Raw genomic sequence first — 25,290 nt, 5'->3', positions numbered from 1 at the left:
TTTCTACATTAAAAAAAGATATTAAATTAAATTTTAGACTATGTATACACAGATATCTAAGGGAACAATCCACAACCTAAAACATAGAGTTAAACATCGATAGGCCAGTAGCTTGACCGGATAAAAAGAGTATCTCGGAGAGAGGGTGATTTAGTCTTTCCCAAATACAGGGAGGGGTTCACCTCGGTGCGAAAGACTGCGTGGGCTAGTAGTTCATACTAGCATTGCATTGTAGGTTTTCATATTCAGAAAACCTCTGTATACAAGTGGCAAGGACTGCAAGCCGCTGCACGTCCACGCACCAGTGTGAGTGCTAAAATCTGGCATCCATCCATCAGTCCTCCATCGTAGTGGCAGCAGACTAAGCAGGATATTCCAGACAGTCTTCTCTCCAGCAACGATTTCCACTTCGTCATTGCGGGGGAGGGCATCGTATATATCAAAATATTGAACAACACCCCTTAATCTTTTGGCGCCATTAAGGAATCACAGAAATTATCTATGAAGCCGAGACCAAGTGAAGTTACAGTGCTGAGCCACACTGTGCAGAAAAGTCGCCAACGCTCCGCTGACTCAATAACTGCAGAGTTAATGGCGTGGCCAAACAGCTGTAATAATAACGTGTAGGTGTTGGTGGCTCAGTATTTATGTATGTCTCAAACGGGTTCTGGGTCTTTCTGTGCGTCTGCTCACAGCTGGGCAAGCCCGTAAACCTCCCAAAGGACGGACCCAGATAAAAAACATAACCAAAGACGATCCAGAAGCGTTTTGGGGCCTGAGCTGTGATCTAATGAATGAAAAGGTAAAAGATTGCCTCCCAGGGGATAAAGAGGAATTTAAAAGCCAGCACAGTGATGAAAGGGAGGGGACATTACTACATATCATGTATGTAGCTTTCACATTTGTGTCACAAGTACCATCATTGCAGGCAGGTGCTGCCATCTGCTATGGATGCTTAACTGACCTCTCTGCAGGCCATGTTGTTTACATTATTAAGGTGTGCCAGCTGCTTTTTGTAAACGGGGTTGCTTATTAACTACTCTTTAATTAAAGACAACGTTGAAACGTTAAAAAACGTTCTGAGGGACCCAGGGTCCCTGAGCAGTTGTGGACCTTTTTATATTTTGTGTGTGTGTTCACTGTTATTTTTTTCTGTGTGTATTTATAGGGAGGTGTGTGCGTGGTTGTGGCTGTAACCAGGAGGCCGGGCTGCAGGCTGAAGATTGCTGGCCACGCCCGAGGAAGATGCCACACACCGTCAGCGGATCAGCATCGGCGGAGGGAGCTACTTAATAGTGTGCAGCCTCCACCGACGCGGGATGATTCTGTCACGGTTTGCCAGGGCAAGCCGTGGGGATGTGGAGGAAAATAGGACCCAAAACGCTAACGGCGCGTTTATTTACAGTGCGATAAATGATAATACATCCCCGTGCTCTCCCTTTACTCCCGTGTTGTGTCTTCTTCCCAGCTTCTGTCAGGGACCTGGTCTGGGCACGTCTTTCACTTTCTTTCCACACTTGCAGTCTATGACATTCGTCTTGCTCTCTTCTGCTTGAATGTGCCAAAGATCTGAAAATGTCCTATAAAGGGATGAACCTTTAATACCTTTGTATCATTTTACTCCTAAACGAATCACCAATTGAGTGGACGCTGAGTGGTTAAGCCATTACTTTGAAATCATTAGTTATTCTGGAAAGGACCTGATAAAAACGTCTTTGCATACTGTGAAATTGACTACAGAGATTAAGCATAGGCTGTAAGGCAAGTATCACTTAACTATATTTATAGGCACCATAATTTTTAAAAGAGCATCCTGTAGTAGACCAGTCCTTTATTAAAGAGGCAGCAGAGCGTTACCTCACGCGACTTTGCTATTACAGTATACTAAAGAGCTCATTCAGCAGAGCAAGACAAGTGCTTCCTCAGAAAAACCACATCCTTCCTTTATAGGTAGCAACAAAAAAAGCATCTTCATCTCTTCACTCTTCCTCCTCCCTCTCACCCAGTCTTCCTCTGTGTCACACATAAAGTGTCACTTACACTAACCCGTTTGGCATACATAGGTCTTTGCAAAAATGCACATGCAAATAGACTGTTGATTCCCCCACACAGTCTTCTAGTCCAGCTGTGAGGACTGACTGGCTCATCTCTGACTCAGCATGCAGATTTTGTCAACTAAAAAGTGGCGTTGTTTATCTGTTTACTTCATAACAAAAGAGTCAACATGTTCCTGGCACAAGAACTTTTGAAGTTCTGTTTAGACGTATCAACTCTTACGGTCAAGCATCAATACTGATACTGAAACCTCAAGATAAGCATGACCAGTTTTGCTGTAACCAGTTCATGATCAGCCATGGTCTTGTTGCACAGTCATCTCTCATCCAGTCATCTCTGTATTCTGTTTGAGTGTTGCTACTCAGCTATAGTCACACTTGTCACTTGAGGCTGCCCCTATTTCCTTAAACCTAGTCCCCGTTTCACTGTTGAAAGGAGGTCACGTGCTGTGGCTTGGTTTCTGTGAAAACTGAGGTCAAGTATAGTAATTATCGCTGGCTGGCAGCTATCTACACACTAATGGCATTTTGTCAGTTTTTGCTGATTAATGTTCTCACACCTACGCTACCAGTTACACCAATAATAAAGCAATTAACTAGAAACATATCATTCTTATCATTTACAGCACGGTTTTACCCCCGTCTGGAAAATATACCTTTTGTTTTAATTCAGAAAAAATACACTCAACCTTCAGATAACAAACTGAAGTGTGCATGAAACTAACAGAAGACAGTCTAAGACTTCATACAAGGATATCAATGAGGTCCACACCATGAACAAATGAGCTGCTGGATCCAGATGAATGTCTGGATCCGGATCGTTTTTTTAATATTGTGATTATATTGAGAGTCTATCTTAAACATGATGCCTCACTTTTTTTTTGTTATCCCACTTCAGAAGTGTGTGTGAAGCTGTGATGTGAAGTGCCCAATTTTGTCCTATATCAAAATGTCAGCCTTTAAAAAACTCAGCTAGTTTGCCCATTGTGTAAGTTTTTTTTTTTTGACTTTCTATTAGGTTTGTTTAATGTTTTATATCATTTCTTGGTTTTTTTTACTCTTAGTAAATTTAGCCCCATTCTTGGTTCCTAGTTGCCTTGTAATTGTAATTGTAATCCTTCCTGTGTTCCCTTTCTGCTATGTCAAGTCTTGTGCATTAAATTCATTCACGTGTATGTCTTCCCTATTTAATTATCACATTTCCCGTTTTACTTTGAGAGTTAGAATTCCTTGTGCGTTTCCTTTATTTTTGCTTCTTGTACCTTGTTTTCTGTATGATTTAGTTCACCTGTGTCTTATCTCCACTTTCCCTAATTACCCTTCTGTGTATATTGTCTGTGTATGTTTCTGTTCTCCCTCCCAGTGGTCCCGACCTCTGGTGTTTCTGGTGTTTGAAGGCCTTAGTGTGCTTTCAAGTCTTAGGTTTCAGTAGTTATAGTTTTCAGTTTCCTTTGTCCCTCATGATTCACATTTGTACAACCTTGACATCAGTCTGCAGTAAACAGCTCTCTTTTTGTTCGCCTCAGTCTGCCTGTCATCCTGGCTCTAAATCTGACTCCAAAACTTAAAATTGTAGGTTCACCCATGCTCCACTTTTGGTAACATTTTTATATTAATCAGTCCTTACCTTCTGAGTAATCCAACTGACAACACAGTTGGATTACACGCACGCACACACACAGCCAATAATCGCGCATATTATCCTTTAATTGCTCCAATGTGTATATGAGTTGATAAAGAATAACATAACTGTTTCTTAACTTGCACGTTATTCTACAGAAACATTTTGGTTTTTTGTCAGCCAAATGTTTATATTTGAAATGATAAAAAAAAATTGTAATGAGCAATTTGGGACCTATGCATGCAATTGGCATTGCAATGTTTTCAATCCTCATAACATTACACGCCTTCTCATTATCACAAAGTAATTTCTTGGAATGACATTTTTCTCATTAACACCTTTCTATAAGAGTAAAAAGATACCTATGAGGTAAACGATGCCTTACATTAAACGACTTCATCATCCTGTGCTAAGAAGAGGCGAGAGAGAGCGAGAGTGGCAGAGGTGAAAGAGAAAACGAGAGAATAAAAAGCATCAGAGTGCTCGCAGCAAAAGCAGATTTTGGAGGAAACGAGAGAGATAGGATGATGGAAAAATGTGGAGGCTGACGGGGGTATGTTGCTGTGCACAGCCAAGGTGGTCTCCAAAAAGACAGGAGAGAGAGAGAGTGGGACAAGGATGTTGACTGTTAATATGTAAGGTTTTCAGGATGAGTCATCTCTGACATTTTATGAATAGTCCCTTGACACACTTCTCGTCCCCTGCTCAGTCTCAGGCTCAGAGGGTCCCAAGTGACATCTTGCTAAAACCTCTTCTCCACAGTAAGTAAAGATTTTCACAGCATGTATTTTCAGCTATAACTTTATCATTTTGAATGTTTTAGTAGAGCCTTGTAACCTGTTTGCATTAGGATGTAAAGCTGGTCTCTCTTAGTGTTGTATTTTGTATGTGTTTTATCATCAGTGTGTTACAGGCTTTTTTAGAATTTAAAATGTGTGTCCTAACATATTTAGGCAGCCTGACTACCGAATTCTTTTTCTCAGAATGGAAGATGTTATGATATTTATCATCTTTAATCTTTAGTGTGTTTCACTGAGTGCCTGCTGGGATTGTTATGTGAATACATTTGACAGAATCATGATAGTAATACTTTTCCTCCTGTCTCTGCTTACTCCCCTCCTTTTCCTCCTCCTCCTCCTCCTCCTCCTCCTCTTCTTTTCTTGTATGTTTCTTCCCAGATGCGGCCACTCTGTTTTATTTTACCATTACTGTGCTTCCTACCTTTGCTATCTTCTAACCCTGTAAAGCCCACTTGCAGTCCAACACAGTACAGCTGGCCATATATATCACCTACGTTTTGTTGTGAAAAGTGCCCTGCAGGTACAGTAACTTCCTCACATCCCATTAAAGTTCATGGCTGTGATGTCAACAGTAGTGCTTTAACTGCAAACTGATGTTTCATATATTCCAGGTGAGTTTATGGCCAGACGCTCACAGAAAAACTGTGACCATAAATGTGAACCCTGTGAAGCTGGGAAATACACAGCCGGCTACAACACGGCGATGAACTGTGAATTTTGTGACAGCTGCAGTAAACGTGAGTAACTTCACATCTTTAGCTTTGGGCGTGGAGGCGCTACAGTACATGTGAGGATTTGAAATGTGTGAAAACTTTAAGGCAATTTTTAGACTGACAGCACAAAGAGCTTTAGTGGCAGGAATGATGACGTAGTGGGTTTTACGACTTACACGTTTTTCTACAGACACATTGATTCGAGCTCTTGTACACAGATATTCCCGCTAGAGCGCACCTGTTATCTTTTAAGCAGATAGAAGAATGACAAAGCATTACAGTAAAAATACTACTCAGGACCCCCCCCTCCCCTTGTTATAGTGAAACATGTGGTTGCTTATACATTTTGTGTTAGTGTGTGAGCTCTATCATGCTCTCTCTTGATGTGAGATGTGTGAGTGAGTCATTAACTCTCTGTCGACCTGACCACTGCATTTGACCAATGACTCCACAGAATTTTGACAAAGTCAGACTGCTAGCTGTTTCTCAACTCAGGATTTCAGAGAAGTTTGCATATACAAAACTTACACAAGGGGATTTCCCATTTCATGTATCAACGGGGGGATACAGTCAGAAGGAGATGAAAGACAGAAGGGGAAGAGAAGGGGGTCTGTGAAACCAACTGTGAGCCAGCACTGGGGTTTAATATGATGAGATTCTGCAGCAGAAGTTTGTGTTTACACAGTAATCTCGACATGGTCTGCGGCACAGCCCACCGAGACAGGAGGAGGCTGAAAAAGCAGACCATCTTCATGTCAGTGGAAAAAAAGAGCAAAATACCAAAAAAGCAGCAAACAGTGGAAAGAGCAGAAATGTCATGTCCTATGTTATTATTACTCAGGGCTTTGTGCTGGTACAGGTGAACAAAACAGCATGTCGTGCCTTTTTTAAATGTCACTGTGGAAAACAGACAAGAGAAAACACAGAACTGAGACAAATTTGAGTTTCTCGGTCTCAATTTTGGCTACATGTGCATTTTAGCTGAATTTGACTTTTTTGTGTGTCAACCAAGAAGCCTTTTTTACACATATCATAATCAAAGGGCTCACATACCTTTTTCCAAATTACAAACCAGATACATATAGACATTTAACATCGACCAAACATCTACTTATTGTTTATACACCTGCACATTAGAACAACTGTTTACATTTCTTCAGCAGAGGAAGGTGGGCGTTCAAAGCACAAGAAGGGGCTTTATACCAATTAACGGCTATGGAAATAATTCAGCCCACTCAAAAACTTTGCATAGCAGAGCAGTGATATAAAAAGTGCTTCTGTGTTGTTGGTGCCAATGATTTGTTGGTGATGATGATAAGAGTTTGGATGTGTGGACCTCAGAGGGCTTCATGGAACAAAATGCTTGGTTACCTGTTCTCTTCTGTTTACTACTCTGTATGTTTATGCTGCTTACTGCTCTCACTGCATTTTAATTCATTATTATAAGACAGCAGAGTAAAACAGTGCTGAGCACACACGTAAGAGTCGCTGCCAGCTTTAAAATGTCCACAGTCCTCGTGTTGTGACCTCAGCTGCTCATTTTATAGTAATCTGTCTGGAAAAAGTGAAAATATTTTCATTCTGCTTGTGGACCGCTGTTGGCTGGTGAGCTTTTAAGACTCTGCATGTTGTGCTACGTCCCTCTGTAACCCTAAATGCCACAAAATGATTTCTGTTTACGATTTTCACTTTGTGTGTTTGGTTTTGGGATGACTGTGACTCTTTGGAAGTCATATAAGTAGTTCGCTGATTGCTAATATGTAACATCAGATTGAGGTGTGCACACTAAAGCATCATTTAAGAAAGACCTTGTTTCATCAAACTGAAATTCTCTAAAGAAGAAGCACCAGACGTGATAATATAACGGTCTTATGACTTCAAACCAGAATCTTTACCTGTCGTGCCTAGTTTTGTGAGTCATTTCACATTTTCAGTTTTATCACAAAGACATCCTTTGCACACACTTTCAACTTTATCCGTCTTTAAATCACTTTTAACAATGACCGTGTTTTTCCACAGCAAACATGGAGGTCAAGACAGAATGCAGCCCGACTCATAACACTGTGTGCACATGTAAGGCTGGCTACAAGTGCAAAGACCAAGACTGTAAAGAGTGTGTATCCACAATCAAACCCACCGTCCCTCCATCTACTACTGGTAAGTGAGCCCTTCTCGGCACAGTCAACTAAATGTGAAACAATTGTTGACACAGTGGTTATCATTTATTCATTGCAGTGTTTTGTTTTGAATAGTTTCAACCATAACACACTTGAGGGCCACGTGCAGCATCACATTCTCATTAAGGAGCTTTGTCGTTTTGCATTCTTTCATTAACAATTTGCTACAGATTATCAGTGTAAAAGCACAAAAAATAACATTGTAGATGCGTTGCCCAAAGACATAAGATCGGAGACTAATTTAACACTACCATGAAAAGCAATAACATAACAGATATACTCATCTTTTACACCAAAATGATTTAGGCGTCAAACTTGTCTGAGTGTACAGGCTGAACCACAAAAGGGCAGCAAATGCTCATTTTTCATGAGAAGTTACTCATTTAACTACATCTGGGAATATAACTTCTTTTTATTTAAAAATACTCCTGAGAACCCATGAGTTCAAATGCCTTATTTTATGAAAACAAGACTGAAAGTAGCTCAGAGTAATAAGTTTGTTAAAAGAAACTGTTTATTTACATGTATGCACAAGAGCATTTACTAGCGTGTTTGTCTGGATCCAGTGGGGTACCTACAAACAAGGAAACATTCACACTCAAAAAATATTCATGCCCAAAGTGGTGGCGTTAAGTAATCTGATTACATGAAAAAATTCAGTTACGTAAGTACAACGTAAAATGTTCAAATTAATGGAATCTGGCCAAATGAAACTTACATTGAGCTCCCTAAAAAAAATAAATCACAATTAATGAATTAAATGAATAAACCTTTGATTTGATATACTTCAGTTTCATTTTGTGTTTATGAGGGCAAAGACAAATTTTTTGAGTGCATATTTTAACCCAAAGAAAAGAAGATATCAACACAAAAGTACCATCAGGATATTGTAAAGCAGCACTAACGTCAAGACTTGCTTAGAGAAACCCAATCATAGATAGTCATCACCCACAACCCTACAGAGGTCAGTCAGCTCTATGTGGCCTTTTAGCATCTTTCAGCTCGTTGTTTCTAGTTTTTAAAGTCTGCCAGTAATGAGTTTAGATGCACTTAACACTGATGTCATCCACCTTAAACCCACTGTGTCTGCGAGGGACAAGTATGCACTCTGAGGTGATAACATCAGTGTTTAAAAAGTGTTTAAAATTCTCTAAAGAAGAAGCACCAGACGTGATAATATAACGGTCTTATGACTTCAAACCAGAATCTTTACCTGTCGTGCCTAGCTTTGTGAGTCATTTCACATTTTCAGTTTTATCACAAAGACATCCTTTGCACACACTTTCAACTTTATCCGTCTTTAAATCACTTTTAACAATGACCGTGTTTTTCCACAGCAAAAGTGGAGGTCAAGACAGACTGCAACCCGACTCATAACAATGTGTGCCCATGTAAGGCTGGCTACAAGTGCAAAGACCAAGACTGTAAAGAGTGTGTATCCACAATCAAACCCACCGTCCCTCCATCTACTACTGGTAAGTGAGCCCTTCTCGGCACAGTCAACTAAATGTGAAACAATTGTTGACACAGTGGTTATCATTTATTCATTGCAGTGTTTTGTTTTGAATAGTTTCAACCATAACACACTTGAGGGCCACGTGCAGCATCACATTCTCATTAAGGAGCTTTGTCGTTTTGCATTCTTTCATTAACAATTTGCTACAGATTATCAGTGTAAAAGCACAAAAAATAACATTGTAGATGCGTTGCCCAAAGACATAAGATCGGAGACTAATTTAACACTACCATGAAAAGCAATAACATAACAGATATACTCATCTTTTACACCAAAATGATTTAGGCGTCAAACTTGTCTGAGTGTACAGGCTGAACCACAAAAGGGCAGCAAATGCTCATTTTTCATGAGAAGTTACTCATTTAACTACATCTGGGAATATAACTTCTTTTTTATTTAAAAATACTCCTGAGAACCCATGAGTTCAAATGCCTTATTTTATGAAAACAAGACTGAAAGTAGCTCAGAGTAATAAGTTTGTTAAAAGAAACTGTTTATTTACATGTATGCACAAGAGCATTTACTAGCGTGTTTGTCTGGATCCAGTGGGGTACCTACAAACAAGGAAACATTCACACTCAAAAAATATTCATGCCCAAAGTGGTGGCATTTAAGTAATCTGATTACATGAAAAAATTCAGTTACGTAAGTACAACGTAAAATGTTCAAATTAATGGAATCTGGCCAAATGAAACTTACATTGAGCTCCCTAAAAAAAAATCACGATTAATGAATTAAATGAATAAACCTTTGATTTGATATACTTCAGTTTCATTTTGTGTTTATGAGGGCAAAGACTAATTTTTTGAGTGCATATTTTAACCCAAAGAAAAGAAGATATCAACACAAAAGTACCATCAGGATATTGTAAAGCAGCACTAACGTCAAGACTTGCTTAGAGAAACCCAATCATAGATAGTCATCACCCACAACCCTACAGAGGTCAGTCAGCTCTATGTGGCCTTTTAGCATCTTTCAGTCTGCCAGTAATGAGTTTAGATGCCTTTAACGCTGATGTCATCCACCTTAAACCCACTGTGTCTGCGAGGGACAAGTATGCACTCTGAGGTGATAACATCAGTGTTTAAAAGTGTTTAAAACAACAACAAATTAAAAAATAAAATATTTGTTATCGGATCGCATTTTTCATGAAACACAATGAAGAAATGTTGTTTACAACTTACAGCTTAAACAGATTTTTTTTAATTATGGTTACGTTTTGGCACCATCAGCACTTCACAAAGGTTAGGGAATTTACTAACTTCATGTGAAGTGCTTGAGTTGCCTAAACCTAACCACAGAGGAGAGCACAGACACAGGTGAGAATGTGAGAATTGTGCACTTCTCTTGTCTACCTCAACAGCCTCCTGGCAAAGCTCTGCGCAGTGCTTAAAGGAAATTTCCTTTCATGCCTCCATCCCCCCTACAACATAACTCAGTAACAGTGTAGCAATCCATGATAACAAGTTCTAGAAGACAGGCAGATTTAGGGGTGTAGTACATGAATCTGTTAACTGATTCAAAGTCTTAATGTCGTGTCCTGTGTTATTATCACTCTGGGCTCTGTACGAGGGCAGGTGAGCAAAACAGTCTGTTGTGTCTCTTTTTTTAAATGTCACTGTAGAGGCCCTAGTTGTAGCATGTGTTTTCCTGTACTGTAATCCTGCCTACATACAGTAATGTGGACAGGTCATAGTCAGAATCCCTAAAATGTTTCTGATTCAGCTGAAACTGTTACATGACTAAAAATAATCCAAACAAATGAGCTGTTAATAATGCTTGGAAGCTATTTGCATGTTCTTGTAACTGTTTGCCTCTTCTGTAGTAACCGTGGAGAAAGGACACACACATTCAAACACACACACACACACACAAACACATGATGAAATAAGTTAAACATTAGGGACAAAAGAGTGAGCTCACTGACAAATCCAAGCCACAATAGTGTCATCTTGTCATCGAACTAATAATGCCTGCAGTGAACTTATAAGGTTCTCTTTTTTTTATGTTTCCCTCTAGTGGCGACACCTGATGTTACCACCACCAGGCTCGCCACTAAACCGATTGCAGGTAAAGTAGCCAAATTGTGTTGCCTGTGAAATTATTGAACTGATGTAAATTATGGAAACTAACTCTCTCATGTGTTATTATAGATACGGTGTGGTTCCTGGTGATAATTGCCCTCCTGTGTACAGGAATTGCACTGGTTGTTGTGACAAAAATCAAGCCATTTTTAGTCTGGATTAGGTTCACTCACGGTTAGTAGATTTCTTTTAAATCACTTAATATTTTTCTTAGAACTTTTGTGTTATAAATACCCCCAAATGTTTAAATTCTTATTAAAACCATCCCGTCATTTCTTGCTGCTTAGGGTACTTCTTGGCTGAAAAACCTGCCACACAACCTGCATGTGATGAAGAAGTGTCCAAGCCCGTCCAGGAAGTGTGCGGGAAATGTGACCAACCTATGTGTTAAAGACCAGATCTGGAATTTGGAGGAGCGAGAACCTAACAAGACACTCGGTGGCACATCCCAGATGGAAAACATTCGTCACTGCTTTTGGACATTTAAATGGAGCTAAAAGGCACTCCGCGCCGTGCTGATCAGTGAAATGCCAGAAGGTGGAAAGTTTGAAACTGTTGCTGTTTCCTGAGAGGACAGATGATCATTTTGGCATCTGTGACTTTGAAGTGTATAAAATTGTGGTGGGTAAAAATCTTGGAACTGATAAGACAGAGGGGACATTGTGGCAGTGAAAGGAAAGTATGTACTATAGTACATAAAGTTAAACATATTTCATGTATATCTACATATATGTGCAGACATAATTAGCTGCTTTTGTAGCCAGCTTTTCAATATCACATGTGGATGTTCTGTGTACATTTTTTCTTCTATTTCTTTTTCATTTAAAATAAACTTAATAAATTTGACTAAAACTACCTAATAACTACCTAACAAAGCTTTCTACACCTTGGATGGCATTCTTTGCACTGAGCCAAAGAAGCTTATTAAAAGTATATACAAGAGTTCGTAAATCATAACTTACAAAGAAGACCACTTTGCAGCTGTTCTTCCGAGATTTAATACATTTCTGAGGTGAGTGTTTTCCAGAAGCTGCAGAAACAAAGTCAGTGCATCCGCAGCTTGCTGAGGAAAGACGAATATGATCCATACTCATCTGTGGTTTCAAAGTTTGTTGTATCCAAGTCTTCTGAATTTTTTGAGATGCATCATAGGATCTCCTCTTTCGACATGTGGGAGTCTTTCCCCTGCTCCTGGGAAGGGAAGAAAATGGTGTCATTCTCTCCACTCCTCTCCTCCTCAGAGAGATGAATGCTGGGAGAAGATGCAGGATGAAACACTGGACAGTTTCTCTCATCCTCTTCCTCTCTCCTCGCTCTCTCAGCTGTCTTCCCGCATTCGGTCGTTGGCCCGACTTGACCCGTAAATTGACTGAGCAAGCTAAAGATGACTGTGCCTGGATTGTGCACATGGACTGGACCTACAGGGAGAAAACAAGAGCAGAGAATGCATCAAAGGATGTTTTTAGCAACCTACAGAGATACATTAACCTATAATCTACAGAACAGGACAGCTAAGTGCAACTCGGACTCATAACGGTATCACAGCTGCATCTTTTTGTTTCTAGCATATTTTTTCTCGAGTGAGTCAAGCATTTCACATAAGAAGTCTTCATTTTACTCAGCTGTACCAAGATTGGCTGCTGAAGGTGTTGAGGGCTGCTGCTTTGTACTGAATGAGTCTCTGGGGAACTGATGAGTTGGCTCCCTTGACTTGTGAGAAGCACCTCGCCCTTCCTACAGGAGAACACAACCATGAATTTGGCGCAAACAAAGGAAAAAGGATGTAATCTATGTAAACACATGAGAGTTCATTAGACTTGTACCTCATTCCAGAGCTTTGCAATAGCTGAAAAAACAGTAGATTGAATAATGAGTAATAGGAAACTGGTGTGTTTTCACATTTCATGAGTGGTGACTCAACATGACTTAGCAAAAGCAGTGAAGAGCATATCAGCAAAGGGCATGATAACCCTAAATTCACAGTAATTTCCACACTGATCTTGTTGAACGTTTATTGTTTCTCAGAACTGATTCAATCACAGAGTTTGACAGAGGCGACAGAAAATGAGCACTTCCTGGACGTAAACATCTTACTTTGCCTTATATATGTCTCATCTCTTGGACGACAGACACAGAACAAGGTGAGAAGGGCCAAAGTTGCAAGGACACCCACTGGAATGAAAATAGCTGCCAGGTAACGGTTGGCATGACCTATAGGAGAAATAAAAGGATGATTAGTGCTGTGCCTGAAATCTCTCTTTTGCAGTGTAACACATAAAAGCGTTAGCAGCTTTGTACATAAAAATCTAGAGAGAGTTTTTCATTCTATATTTAACAGAAGCAAAATGTTGCTTTTGATTGCTTATCTTTCTCCCAGCTGAGAGTTCAGTCCAGTTCTTTCCATAGATGATTAATTAGATTAACACTGTTGGCTGCATGAACATGACACTTATGTGCAGTGTCAAAAAGCTGTATTTAATTTCCTAAAACATACTCTTTCAATATTTAAAACTCATTTTATAAAATCCAGCCAGGATTATCGGGATTTTCCCTGTTTTCTTTTTGAAACCTGGGCTCCTCGACCGTGGAGTTCAGGATCAAAGTGCTTTGTCTGTACCCATAAGTAGATTCAGTGTGCAGCAGGGAAGTCATCCATCCTCACATGCACATTTTCAAAATGGACGATAGACAAGAAAAATAATAATAAATTCCCGATTAGCACTTTTGCCTCACGACAAAAGGTTCTGGGTTTGAATCCACCGTCTGGCCGGGGCCTTTCTGTGTAGAGTTTGCTCCGTGTCTTTGTGGGTTGACTCCGGCTTCCTCCCACAGTCCAAAAAACATGCACACACTGAGGGTGGAGGTGTTTCTAAATTGGCTATAGGTGTGAATCTGAGTGTGAATGCTTTTTTTTGTCCCTCTCTGCATTAGCCTTGCAACAAATTGGCAACCTGTGCTTGGTGTACACCGCCTCACATGCTACGGTAGTTGGCATGGTCTACAGCGATTGCTGGATGGATAAATGTAGAATAACAAAACTGCTTGTTCATCTGAGTGACGGCTGCTGGAACAAAGCTGCTTTTAAGCACTGTTGTTCTGTACTTTGGGACCAGAGGCCTTTATCTACATGGAAACTGAAAGTCAAAATACAAAAAGTGCATGTCGTCAAAACAAAAAATAAAACCTGTCAATCGCTATACAGTAACTGTCTTGTAGCCAACAGGGATCCTGGGTTCATTTGTGGCTAACGAATCAGAGTGAGTTTTTGTTCTTCACAGATAAATATCCAAACCATGACAGTAACCAAGAGGACAAAACAGACTCAGTAAATCCCATCCATCCATTTATTTCTGGTTATCTGATTCAGGGTGGGGGTGAACCCAGCTGTCACAGGGTAAGAGACCACGTACACCCTGGACAGGTTGACAGTGTCTTGCAAGGCTAACACAGAGAGAGGACAACCACTCACACTCACATTCACACCAACAATGAATTTAGAAAAGACCCACACAGGCAGGGGGTGGACATGCAAACTCCACACACAAAGTTCAGTTTGGGGTCAACAGATGTCCCAAGATATTTATAAAACTGAACGCATTCAATATGACCACTTGTGCATTAGAGCATTTTATAAAATTAGTGATCATCTTTTGTCTTAACCCTTTAGCGTTCTGCTCAACCAATTGGTACACATTTTCGGGCCCTATATCTAACTTTCACTGAAATTGACCTACCTTGTTGAGTCTTTTCTACCAATTGGTTTACATCTGTAATGCCAAAAAAATCCACCAGAAGACACTGTGAATGGAAACTGTTGGCTCTTCTTATACCTCTCCCAACCAGAAGGTCAGAAACAAAAAAACATCCACCATATTTTGAGTGTTTTTGATTCAACTAAGATATAATTTTTTGATATATGATAGTGTTAGAGGACTTACTAAACAGATGTAGGTCACTTGACAGCATTAAAAACGTGAAATTAAATGTTTAATTTTTTTTTTTTTAAAGTGGTCAACCAAACGGTTAGCATTCGCACCCTTTATGGTGCTAACATAACATAACCTAAATGTTATTAAAATTGATTATTTGCCATAGAATCAGACCACTAGATCCATTTTGTTTATTCATTGCTATTGATAAATCACAGTAAGTGTTAGCACAGCAAGAATATGATGAAATAATTTCCTCAGTAAATTATTTTTGTAACTTTCTGAGTTAATATTAGTAAAATTGTAAAAATCAAGAATAACACTTGGAAATCACACATATCACAACTGATTACCTTTTAACCAAATTAGAGTAGCTGGTAAATTAATATTACTAAGTTGTCAAAATTATAATTTCATGTTGAACAATTGGGCTACTATATGGACGCTAAACAATTATATGGCTAAAAATCACATGGTCCTGTGGCATGATACTCGTGATACCATCCACCTTCAACCACAGTGTGTTTGAGGTCATGGTTTCATAAGAAGCCAACAGGGCTGGCACTCTCCACCAGTATATTGCCAACAAACCAGATGAGTGGGGCTTTAAATTGTTCTGCCAAGCAAGTTCATCTGGCATCATCCACAACTTGCTGCTGTATCAAAGGGGCTCTACATTCTTCAATGCTCCCCTCAGTGAAAAGGAGCAGAAGCTCCCTCTAAGGACCAGGGTTGTAAAAAAAAAAAAAACACTATGCAAACCCATAAAAGAGCCTCAGCTCTTCACGAGTTTCACCTTGGTCCAGAACTTGCACACCTCCTTGGGTGTCAGGTGCATTGGTACTGTATGACCGGTGGAGCTCCCCTGATGGCAGACAAAGACCTGATGAAGAAGGGCCATGGAGCCTGTTATTACAGGTCTGATGAAGGTCTGATTGCAATAAAATGGTTTGACAAGAAATGTGTCAGCCTTCTAAACAATGCCTGTGGGTTCATGCCTCTTTCATCGGTGGAGCAAAGAGTCCAATGCAAAGATCACCATTCCATGCCCATCACTCATCCCTGTATATAATTAGCATATGGGAGGAATTAAGCTTTCTGATAATAATAATAATAATAATAATAATAATAATAATAATAATGGATTGGATTTATATAGCGCTTTTCGAGACCCTCAAAGCACTTTACAATTCCACTATTCATTCACTCTCACATTCACTCACTGGTGGAGGCAGCTACAGTTGTAGCCACAGCTGCCCTGGGGCAGACTGACAGAAGCGAGGCTGCCATATCGCACCATTGGCCCCTCTGGTCAACACCAGCAGGGGGTGAAGTGTCTTGCCCAAGGACACAACGACCAAGACTGTCCAAGCTGGGGCTCGAACCGGCAACCTTCTGATTACAAGACGAACTGCCAACTCTTGAGGCACGATCGCCCTGATATGCTATTACACCTGTATAAGACAAGTTATAAGTTACAAGTTATGGTGATGGCATAGTCCACTGTTCGGATACATTCTTGACTTGAATACCTGGTCTACAAGAGGGACTGTGCCCTACTGGACCAGAAACCGATGGCTCTCAAAAGGTTTCCACCTGGCTGTGTCTGAACCAAGTTAACAAGCCAGCATCTAGAGTTGGACAACCATGATTCAGCTCTTCCAGACCACAGAATCAATGCTACACCCAACGACCGAAACCACAAGCAGATGTGCTTGATTTGCACTGTTTTTATTTTTTAAAAACAAAAATGATTTTGCACACTAGTATTCAATCAGAAGTGGCCTGAATGTGAGTATTTTGTGCTGTAGTACATTACTCCCATTTGCAGATTAAAAAACTATGTATTTTGTTGTTTGATATAATACTTTCCTTTGATGGAATGAAAACAGCAATGTTCACTGGCATGCTACTAGAAATAAACTGTATCCAATGCCCTGGATAGTTTTGTTATTAATTTAATCATAATTTGGCCCTTTATTTGATTTTTTTCAACTGTATTATCTAATGTACTTGTATTTGCATGACATTTCATACTTTTACCAAGTGACATCTCAACCATTTGGTGGAGATCAATATTTTAAAAACTACAGGGTCTATTGAAAAAAAAATGATTGTGGTTATTGCTCACCGAAATCAATAAGAAATGCAAAGAAAAACAATTTCCATTGCTTTTTTCTTGGTGTGGACCTCAAAGGGTTAATTCAGTGGAGCACTGGGTAGTCCCGTTATCCTGTAGCTTACTCACAATAAGTTAATTTGCATACTTTGAGACAATCCTGTTTTCTTACCCGCTCTGACACTTTTGTGTATGGTATAACAATAATATTGAAGAGAGTGCGAATCCCCGTAGGATGGCAGTCAAGGAGCAGATCTGATCTCCACAGTGGGGATAAGGTTCATTTACCCAAATTCAAAAAGTCAAGAATTCACCCTACAATATATTTTTAAATCAAATTGTTCTAAACGCCTCCTGATTAAAATATGAAACTGACTTATGTTGAAGAGTAAAGAAAAACTAGCAAACTTTAATAGAGCATGAGACACTTTTTGAGCTGTTGAGAATTAGGTTCAGCAAGTTTACTCTGGCATTTCCAGGCCCGAGATTAACCCAACTTAAAGTGCCAAAAACTGCAGTTCGAATTGTTCATAACTGGCAATAGACAACTTAGACACCATTTCTGCCCCCACCCTCGTCTGGACCACTTCCCATTTTAAAACAGCCTATTGTTTTGTTTTCAGAGCTGATTTCCGGAGCTCTCCAGTAAGTGAATGTTGTTCGCTCCTGTGTTTCCGTCTAACCTTCACTTTCTATCAATCTCCCTCGGACCTTTTGCCCTTTATCAGACAATAGGACACAGTTATCTCTTCCCTGTTAGAGTAACACCTATTGTTTCAAAGATATGCTGCTAGTAGCTACCAGAGAAAACAAGAGTGCTATCATCCTTCTGTTTGGTTGTACGAGTAAGCTTTCCCAGGAGAGTTTGTATCCAGTGATGCACAGAACTGCATAAAAAAGCCTTATAGACAACTGACAGTACACCAGTAGTGTTATTATTCTATTGCTGCCACATTCTGCAATAAAAATTTATTTTATAAATGTACAACTAATGAAACAGACTTGTCTGTTGCCTCTTTGTTTCAGACCCTGTGTTGGTAATGTGAGTTTCTCCAAAGGGTCCTTGGACTTGGGGAAAGTTCCTGCAGTGCAAATGTGGCTTTTACAGTTTCAGTCACTAGTGGTTTGGTGAGGCTGCACTTTGGTAGAGTCAGGCTTTAGCTAAATGCTAAAATACTCATGACACTGCAGCTCTTATTATGGTATCGGTTCAGTAGATATTTGATGATAAAGGTATTTTGACTAAGTAGCAGTTTCACCTGATGATCACACTAGAGCGTTGGTTCTCAAACTGTGGGGTAGTCCCTGCTGACAAGCCACAGTGACACTGCAGCTGGAACATGGACAACCAGGTGAAAATATTTTTAAATAAACGTCAATGTGGGGGTCTGAGTCATCCATGTTTTAAGCACTGAAGTTGAAGGAAACTGGGCTTGTTTTTAGGTTTATGAAGGACTTTGACCTCTATACGTCTGAATAAACCTCTCAGATGAGAGCTGAAACATCTACAAGAACCTTAAAAGAAGTTTAGCTGCCTACTGTAATTCATTATTATCAGGATGTCCAAAAAACTCACTGAAAAGCCTTCAGCTAATCCAAAATGCTGCAGCAAGAGTCCTGACATGGACTAGAAAGAGAGCATATTTCTCCTGTTTTGGCTTCCCTTCATTGGCTTCCTGTTAGATCCAGAATTGAATTCAAAATCCTGCTCCTCACATACAAGGTCTTAAATAATCAGGCCCCATCTTATCTTAATGACCTTGTAGTACCGTATCACCGTATTAGAGCACTTCGCTCTCGCTCTGCAGGCCTACTTGTAGTTCCTAGAGTATTTAAAAGTAGAATGGGAGGGAGAGCCTTCAGTTTTCAGGCCCCTCTTCTGTGGAACCAGCTTCCAGTTTGGATTCAGGAGACAGACACTATCTCTACTTTCAAGATTAGGCTTAAAACTTTCCTTTTTGCTAAAGCATATAGTTAGGGCTGGAAGTGACCCTGAATCCTCCCTTAGTTATGCTGCAATAGGCTGCCGGGGGATTCCCATGATGCATTGAGTTTTTCCTTTCCAGTCACCTTTCTCACTCACTATGTATTAACAGACCTCTCTGCATTGAATCATATCTGTTATTAACCTCTGTCTCTCTTTCACAGCATGTCTTTATCCTGTCTTCCTTCTCTCACCCCAACCGGTCGCAGCAGATGGCCGCTCCTCCCTGAGCCTGGTTCTGCCGGAGGTTTCTTCCTGTTAAAAGGGAGTTTTTCCTTCCCACTGTTGCCAAAGTGCTTGCTCATAGGGGGTCATATGATTGTTGGGTTTTTCTCTGTATCTATGAAGCGCCTTGACGCGACTTATGTTGTGATTTGGCGCTATATAAATAAAATTGAATTGAAATTGAATTGAATTGAATTCAGCTCAACAATCAAAGACCATAAAACAAGTTTATTTACTACACATTTTACTAAACTTCACCTTTTTATTCTTAACGCTTAATTACGGTTCATTCTGTATGGCATGAACTTTTTCCAACATGTGAACTAAGCACATTAGAAAAAGCTGGAGAACCAATGTGATAATGAAAAATACAGTTTATCTCAAGGGCACCATGAACATCCTCGCTGAATTATGTAGGACCTAATAGGTCCTGCAAAGGGCACTGGTGGCATTTTGGTACTCAACAAAGTCCTCGGAGGAGCATGAATTAAAATAATGTGGTGGACCAGCTCTAACTGACATAACCTCCCATAAGTTTTCAGTTTCCGCTCAAATGAAAACAGTAAATACTCTCCAAACACTCCCTTTCATCCACATACACAGTCATAAAGTCTCACCTCCCGTGGGATTCGGCTCTTTCGTTGGGTGACACCTGTGTGAAGGAATAAAATGTTAAGTATTTCAAATATGTGACCCCCCCCCCTCCCCTCCCCATGTGATGAGGGTAGTCTACAATACTTGTATCAAAATCTGTGACAGCTTCATGTAACACAGAGATTCAGTGAAGTATTCAGTATTTACTGTATCAAAGGAAATTTGAGGCTTACCCTGGAGATTGGCAGGGTTTGGGAGAAGTGCTGGTATGTCCGGAGGAAACTGAGAAAGGCGTGTGTTTATCTCTGACTGAGATCTCTGTAGCTGCTGCTTCTAGAGAATAAACCATCACAGGATTGGTTTCAGACTTCAGAGGAAGAAAAAACCTCAAACACAGTCTCACAGACCTGCCTGAGTTACTTTACAATGTGGATAAGTACATTTTTCCACTTCATATTAAACAAGGGTAAAAGGCGACCCCTGGGCTGTCCTGCTGGCACAGGGGTGAAGGCGCTGGTCATGAACTGTATTGTCCTAGGTTGGATTTGTTGCATACAGTTCCAGTTTTTCTCTCTCCCTATTTCCTGTCATTGTTTTACCTTTATCATTAAGAACGTGAAATCCCCCCACCAACACCACCACACCACACACAGACAGACACAGACAGACACAAACACATACATGCACGCACACACACACACACACACACACACACACACACACACACACACACACACACACACACACACACACTGACAAACAAAAACTGTTCCTCAGAACTTGATAACCTGGGTGCACTGGGAAAACAAATTCATTTTAGTTTAACCCCGTTTGTTTATTACTTGTAGGGGAGTCGCCCCCTGCTGGCTGTTACAAAGAATCCACATTTAAGCCACTTCTACACTGGCTTCATTTTTCAGATCCATCCTCTTTTACACACTTAGTTTGATATTTTGTTGGACAGTGAAACAGTTTTTGCAGTTTTGCATCTGCACACCACAACAGTGGATTTTAAATCAAACATGACGTGACTGAAGGGCAGCCTTTCAGGTTTTTTTCCCACAGGGGTTTTAAAAAAATACAGACATTTTCAGTCCCCCTGTTCAGAGTTTCAAAATTAACTGAACAAACTAAAGAACTAACATTAAATATAAGAACTGTTTTTAATACTTGGATGAAAAATGACTAAGTCTAGAAGTCATGGACATCACCAAATCCTGTGTTTCCTCCTTTAAGATGCTCGGGTAAGCCTTTACTGCAGCCTCCTTCAACTGAAATTCTACAATTTTGATTTAAAATGTGCTGCATCTTTGACCATCAAATTTACTCTGTACAGTGTGCAGTGTGACACCGTGCTCTGCAGTGGTGGGTGTGCCAGAAATACTACTTGGTCAGCAGTGACATGTTTAAAAATATGTCACTATTTATTTTTAATAACTCGCTTGCATTTTGTCGGGGCCAAACACAGCCCTGCTGTTTGGCACTCTGCAAGAATGATCAAGTATTATACAGCTAGTTAGGGTTTTGGGTTGTTTGGTTTTTTTAGAAGACAAGGCTATGGAAGCAATTTGAATAAATCAAGAAGCAGGCAAAACTATGATCTACCAATCTGTGCAGAGCGTTGGAGTGCTGCAGATTAGAATGATTATTTTCTGCTGGTTCTTCATAAAATATACTTAGAACATAGAAAAGTGTCCTTTGTGACACTTTCATGTCAGCTTGATGGCATTGCATTTTTTAGAGAGCATAAAGATTTCCAGGAATATTTTCAAACCTGTTCATATTAGACAAGTTTTGCATATTCATGGCAACTTGAGAGGAACCTGTTCTCAGAATGATCTGATAATAACGGGAGCCAGAGCTAAGTTTACATATCCTGTCAGCTATTTTTTTTTCTTTTGTTTTTTAATGGCTGCGGTAAAGTTGTTTGCTTTGACACTGGTCATTTTCTCAGCTTTAGAAGTTGTTTTGTTTGCCATAAGGCCCACTGTTGGTTTGAGCTTATCTGACATGAGAATTCAAAGTGTTCTTCTCGGTACTTACTGGTTGGGGTTGGGTCTGGCATCTTCTCACAAGACAAGCAGTTCTTTTTGTCATGGGCCCACCTGATGCATCTAAAACCATCCTCGCAGTCACATTTCATATCAGACGTACTGGTGCAGTTCTGAACCACTTTAAGATGAAACTCTGAGAAAGAGTGAAATAGAGATTATTTTAGAGACTATTCATCTCAGTACATGTGGAGTTACTATTAATGGTTTATCAGCTCTTTATAGAAAACCAGAGATCACGGGTATAGCATGATCCTGATGAAATCATTAAAGGTAGAAATGACTCATAGTTTCTTTACTAGGGTTGCAGTCTCCAAAGCAGCGATGGCATTCATCTTCATAGTTCAAGTCAGTTGTGTAACTTCCAGCAGGACAGTGTTCACATGTTGTACAATCACTCTGATACATACCTGTAAGAACAGAAAGAAACCAATGCAAACAACTTGACGACAAGCAGTGTGAGCAGACAGCCTGCACACTCAGGATGCATATTAATGAAGGATGTGGTCATACTGCACAAGCTCAGTCTGCGTCATTTTTCATCAATGCAGAAAAAAAAACAATGCATAGACAGAAAAAAACATACTTCACACCACTGTACAAAATAGAGATTCATTTTTAATAATAATTCTGAGTAAGTTTAAACTGACAAGCAGACAGCAGAATTTTAAAAATATTAATAGAAGCTCACATCAAGTTATCACACATTTCCTACCTGCAGGACAATATTTACACTCTCTCCCACCAATGGTGTAGGTGTTCTTTGGCTGTCAACACAGATAGATATTAATCACTAAAATGAAAAAGTCCTCATTAACTCATCATCCATGCCACATTCACTCATGTCAACTATTTGTCTTATTTGATAAAAGTGTATGCAGTAATTAAGGCGAATGGGTTACAAAGTCTTACTGTGGGAAAGCTGAGCACCAACTGTGTGGATAACATCAGGAGGGCCACAGAGTATTGCACCAATCCCATTCTGTGGACAGATGTAAAGCTGCCAATCGTCTACAAACACCACTGCGAAAAGGACAAGGATCAAAATCTATAAAAGCTAACGCAACTACCAAGTTAGTATCACAAATAAAGACTATTACAATAAAACGATAATTGTAAAAGAAAGAAAGAAAGAAAAAAAGAAAGAAAGAAAGAAAGAAAGAAAACAATTATTTTTACCTTCAGTATGATGTGCCTTTTGTTCTACTTCTGTTGTTTTGCTAACTTCCTCAAGATGTGCCTCACTCTTTCTACTCTCTCTCTCTCTGTGTGTGTGTGTCGTTTTACTCACGCTACTGATTCTGTGTCATTGTTTCCTTACCTGGTTATATCTTCCTGTCTTCCTGTTTCCCCCACACTCTGTTCTCTAGCAGGCAGCTAAAACTGACTAACATTTACACGTCAAAGCCTTAAAGCCTAATCATTTTCCATATAAACTGCGACACCTCATGAGGAATAAATAGCCAGAGTAACTATTCTAACTCTTTATTTGAAAAAACAGATGAGCAGATCGTTTGTTTGAAAGTGACGCTTTACCTTTCATTTTAGATTTGAATGCCTCCTTCTTTTTTTATCATATTTAAGCACATTTTATTTCTTTTATTCTGTTTAAACTCAGCTTTAGACCAGGTAATGGATGAGTTTGCTAACTATTGATATGTTGACACTTACCTTTTTCAAGTGGGTTCTTGTAGTCTTTAAGTAGTTTAGTTGAACGTAACAGGACTTCTTTCAAAACCCAGTTACCTTCATGTCCTGTCCCCACTTAAGTTGTATGAGAAAGAGCATCTGACATAAAATCTTAGCCAATTCAAACCTGCGAAAATATCAAGAGTAAGGACGTGCAGAGTGTTGGTGTGACAGAGAAGGAAGAAGTTAAGAACAGAGCAAGTTTGAGACGGATGCTATGCTGTGGTGACCCCTAAAGGGACAAGCAAAAAGAAGAGGAAAAAGAAAAAGAAGCACATTTAAGTTTAATACTAAGGTGGACAGAAAATGCTTTTCTTTCTCACTTTCATTCCCCTCAGTTGGAGTTTTGTTTTCCTCTATGCTGTCTTTAAATGTTTGGACATGAGGAATAAGTTGGATCGTTCAATTTCTATCAACTGCTTTCTATAAACTATTGTTAGTATCTCTGGCTCTCGTCCACAGCGTGCCTTTTGTCCTGTCTTCCTCCTCCCACAACAACTGGGCGTGGCAGATGGCCCCGCCCCTCCCTAAACCTGGTTCTGCCGGAGGTTTCTTCCTGTTAATAGGGAGTTTTTCCTTCCCACTGTTGCCAAAGTGCTTGCTTTGCTTTGGTCATATGATTGTTGGGTTTTTCTCTGTATGCATTATTGTAGGGTCTACCTTACAATATAAAGCACCTTGAGGCGACTGCTGTTGTGATTTGGCACTGTGGGGAATGCTATAAAGCCCATTTATTGTCACTCTGACTGGTCATCCTTACCCATTGCACCTGTACAAAGGAGTGTAGATTTGGAGTGCACTGCAAAGGCGGTTTGGAATTCCATGTCAGCAGGATACCAGTCTATGTTGGAAGATCTGAAGTTTTCCACAGGAATGTACTACCCTACCTATGTCAAAACATGGGAATACCCAGATGGGCAACGCGTGGTTACTACACACTTGGCTGGTGGCCAAGTAACATATTGACATATGAAACACAGCATTTCTGCAATGACTCTTTTTAGCCCAAAGTGATTTATCTTGATGTACCTAAACACTTTTGTCCTTGTTGTTCATCAATCAAATTTTTTTTAAAAGGGTTCTAAAGCTTTTCCAACTTAATTCTTGGAGGAATTCAGCAAGCAAAACAGTTCAACACATATCAACTCAAAGTCTTTATCAGGGTTTTTTTTGCTTGTTTTTTTGTCCTTACGACATCATTTCCACTGGATATCCAAATACAGCAAATGTCTCACTTTGTCTTAATCAGTGTCTTTTTTTAGTTTCTTTCCAGGTTGTAACTGGAGAATCTTGATTTATCTCTAGATTTGAAAGAAAAGTATATATTCAAGACTATATTTCATTTACATACGCAATATCAAAGCCATCATACAGTCATTTCACCAAAGCATTTGCATTTCAGTTGTCGATCTTCCTGAAGTGAAAATTTTAAATAGACTTTTCTAAGCACACACTCATAAAGAAAGAGTACTACTGGAAAAATATCTGACTCAATTTTACTGGTGGTCTCCATCAAAAAACAGCTCATTCCATTTGTCATTTTAGGCAACTGCTTTAGACTGTTAGTGAGTTTCATTCTTCTCCTGTGCATCTGAACTAGTAAAAGTCTTCTTAAATTGCTTAGTTATGCTAGAGGCCCCCCCCCCAAAAAAAAAAAAAAAATAGGACAGATGCACTGAAAAGGTTTAAGATAAAAGATGTGTTTTCTAAAAACTGATAAATATGGTTACAAAT

The 25,290-nt window shown here is 39.7% G+C and overlaps 2 protein-coding genes across 4 annotated transcripts; one reads left to right on the top strand and one right to left on the bottom strand.

Moving 5' to 3' along the window:
- Nucleotides 1-4,294: 4,294 nt before the first annotated feature.
- Nucleotides 4,295-11,811, top strand: LOC113032371 (uncharacterized). The gene is made up of 8 exons (XM_026185273.2): nt 4,295-4,436; nt 4,854-4,995; nt 5,087-5,212; nt 7,208-7,345; nt 8,703-8,840; nt 10,901-10,951; nt 11,035-11,139; nt 11,253-11,811. Exons 2-8 carry the CDS (start codon nt 4,854-4,856, stop codon nt 11,354-11,356), a joined length of 804 nt encoding a protein of 267 aa, XP_026041058.2. The 5' UTR covers nt 4,295-4,436; the 3' UTR covers nt 11,357-11,811.
- Nucleotides 11,812-11,945: 134 nt separating this feature from the next.
- LOC113032370 (uncharacterized) lies at nt 11,946-23,664 on the bottom strand. 3 transcript variants are annotated; one of them, XM_026185272.2, is made up of 11 exons: nt 23,539-23,664; nt 22,780-22,890; nt 22,583-22,634; nt 22,167-22,277; nt 21,860-22,003; nt 20,050-20,149; nt 19,840-19,874; nt 13,060-13,176; nt 12,789-12,811; nt 12,594-12,699; nt 11,946-12,383 (listed from the first exon to the last, which is right to left on the bottom strand). In XM_026185272.2, the coding sequence occupies exons 2-11, from the start codon at nt 22,846-22,848 to the stop codon at nt 12,112-12,114; spliced, it is 1,029 nt and encodes a 342-aa protein (XP_026041057.2). In that variant the 5' UTR covers nt 22,849-22,890; nt 23,539-23,664; the 3' UTR covers nt 11,946-12,111. The 3 variants fall into 3 exon arrangements, with proteins under 3 accessions (XP_026041057.2, XP_026041055.2, XP_080164501.1); XM_026185270.2 differs by lacking the exon at nt 23,539-23,664 and adding an exon at nt 23,047-23,156; XM_080308375.1 differs by lacking the exon at nt 23,539-23,664 and having other exon boundaries at nt 22,780-22,981.
- Between the last annotated feature and the right edge of the window lie 1,626 nt (nt 23,665-25,290).

Source organism: Astatotilapia calliptera, chromosome 11 (assembly GCF_964374335.1).
Source record: "Astatotilapia calliptera chromosome 11, fAstCal68.1, whole genome shotgun sequence".
NCBI classification, from domain to species: Eukaryota; Metazoa; Chordata; class Actinopteri; order Cichliformes; family Cichlidae; genus Astatotilapia; species Astatotilapia calliptera.
This window is presented reverse-complemented; position numbering and strand designations above follow the sequence as displayed.

Excerpts from the sequence above, each read along its gene's own strand:
- LOC113032371 (XM_026185273.2), top strand. The coding sequence starts at position 4,854 with ATGCGGCCACTCTGTTTTATTTTACCATTACTGTGCTTCCTACCTTTG. Across the intron at positions 5,213-7,207 it reads TTGTGACAGCTGCAGTAAAC|CAAACATGGAGGTCAAGACA; the intron begins GTGAGTAACTTC and ends GTTTTTCCACAG. Across the intron at positions 7,346-8,702 it reads CGTCCCTCCATCTACTACTG|CAAAAGTGGAGGTCAAGACA; the intron begins GTAAGTGAGCCC and ends GTTTTTCCACAG.
- LOC113032370 (XM_026185272.2), bottom strand. The coding sequence starts at position 22,848 with ATGGGATTGGTGCAATACTCTGTGGCCCTCCTGATGTTATCCACACAG. Across the intron at positions 22,278-22,582 it reads GTGTAAATATTGTCCTGCAG|GTATGTATCAGAGTGATTGT; the intron begins GTAGGAAATGTG and ends CTGTTCTTACAG. Across the intron at positions 12,384-12,593 it reads ACCTTCAGCAGCCAATCTTG|GTCCAGTCCATGTGCACAAT; the intron begins GTACAGCTGAGT and ends TTCTCCCTGTAG.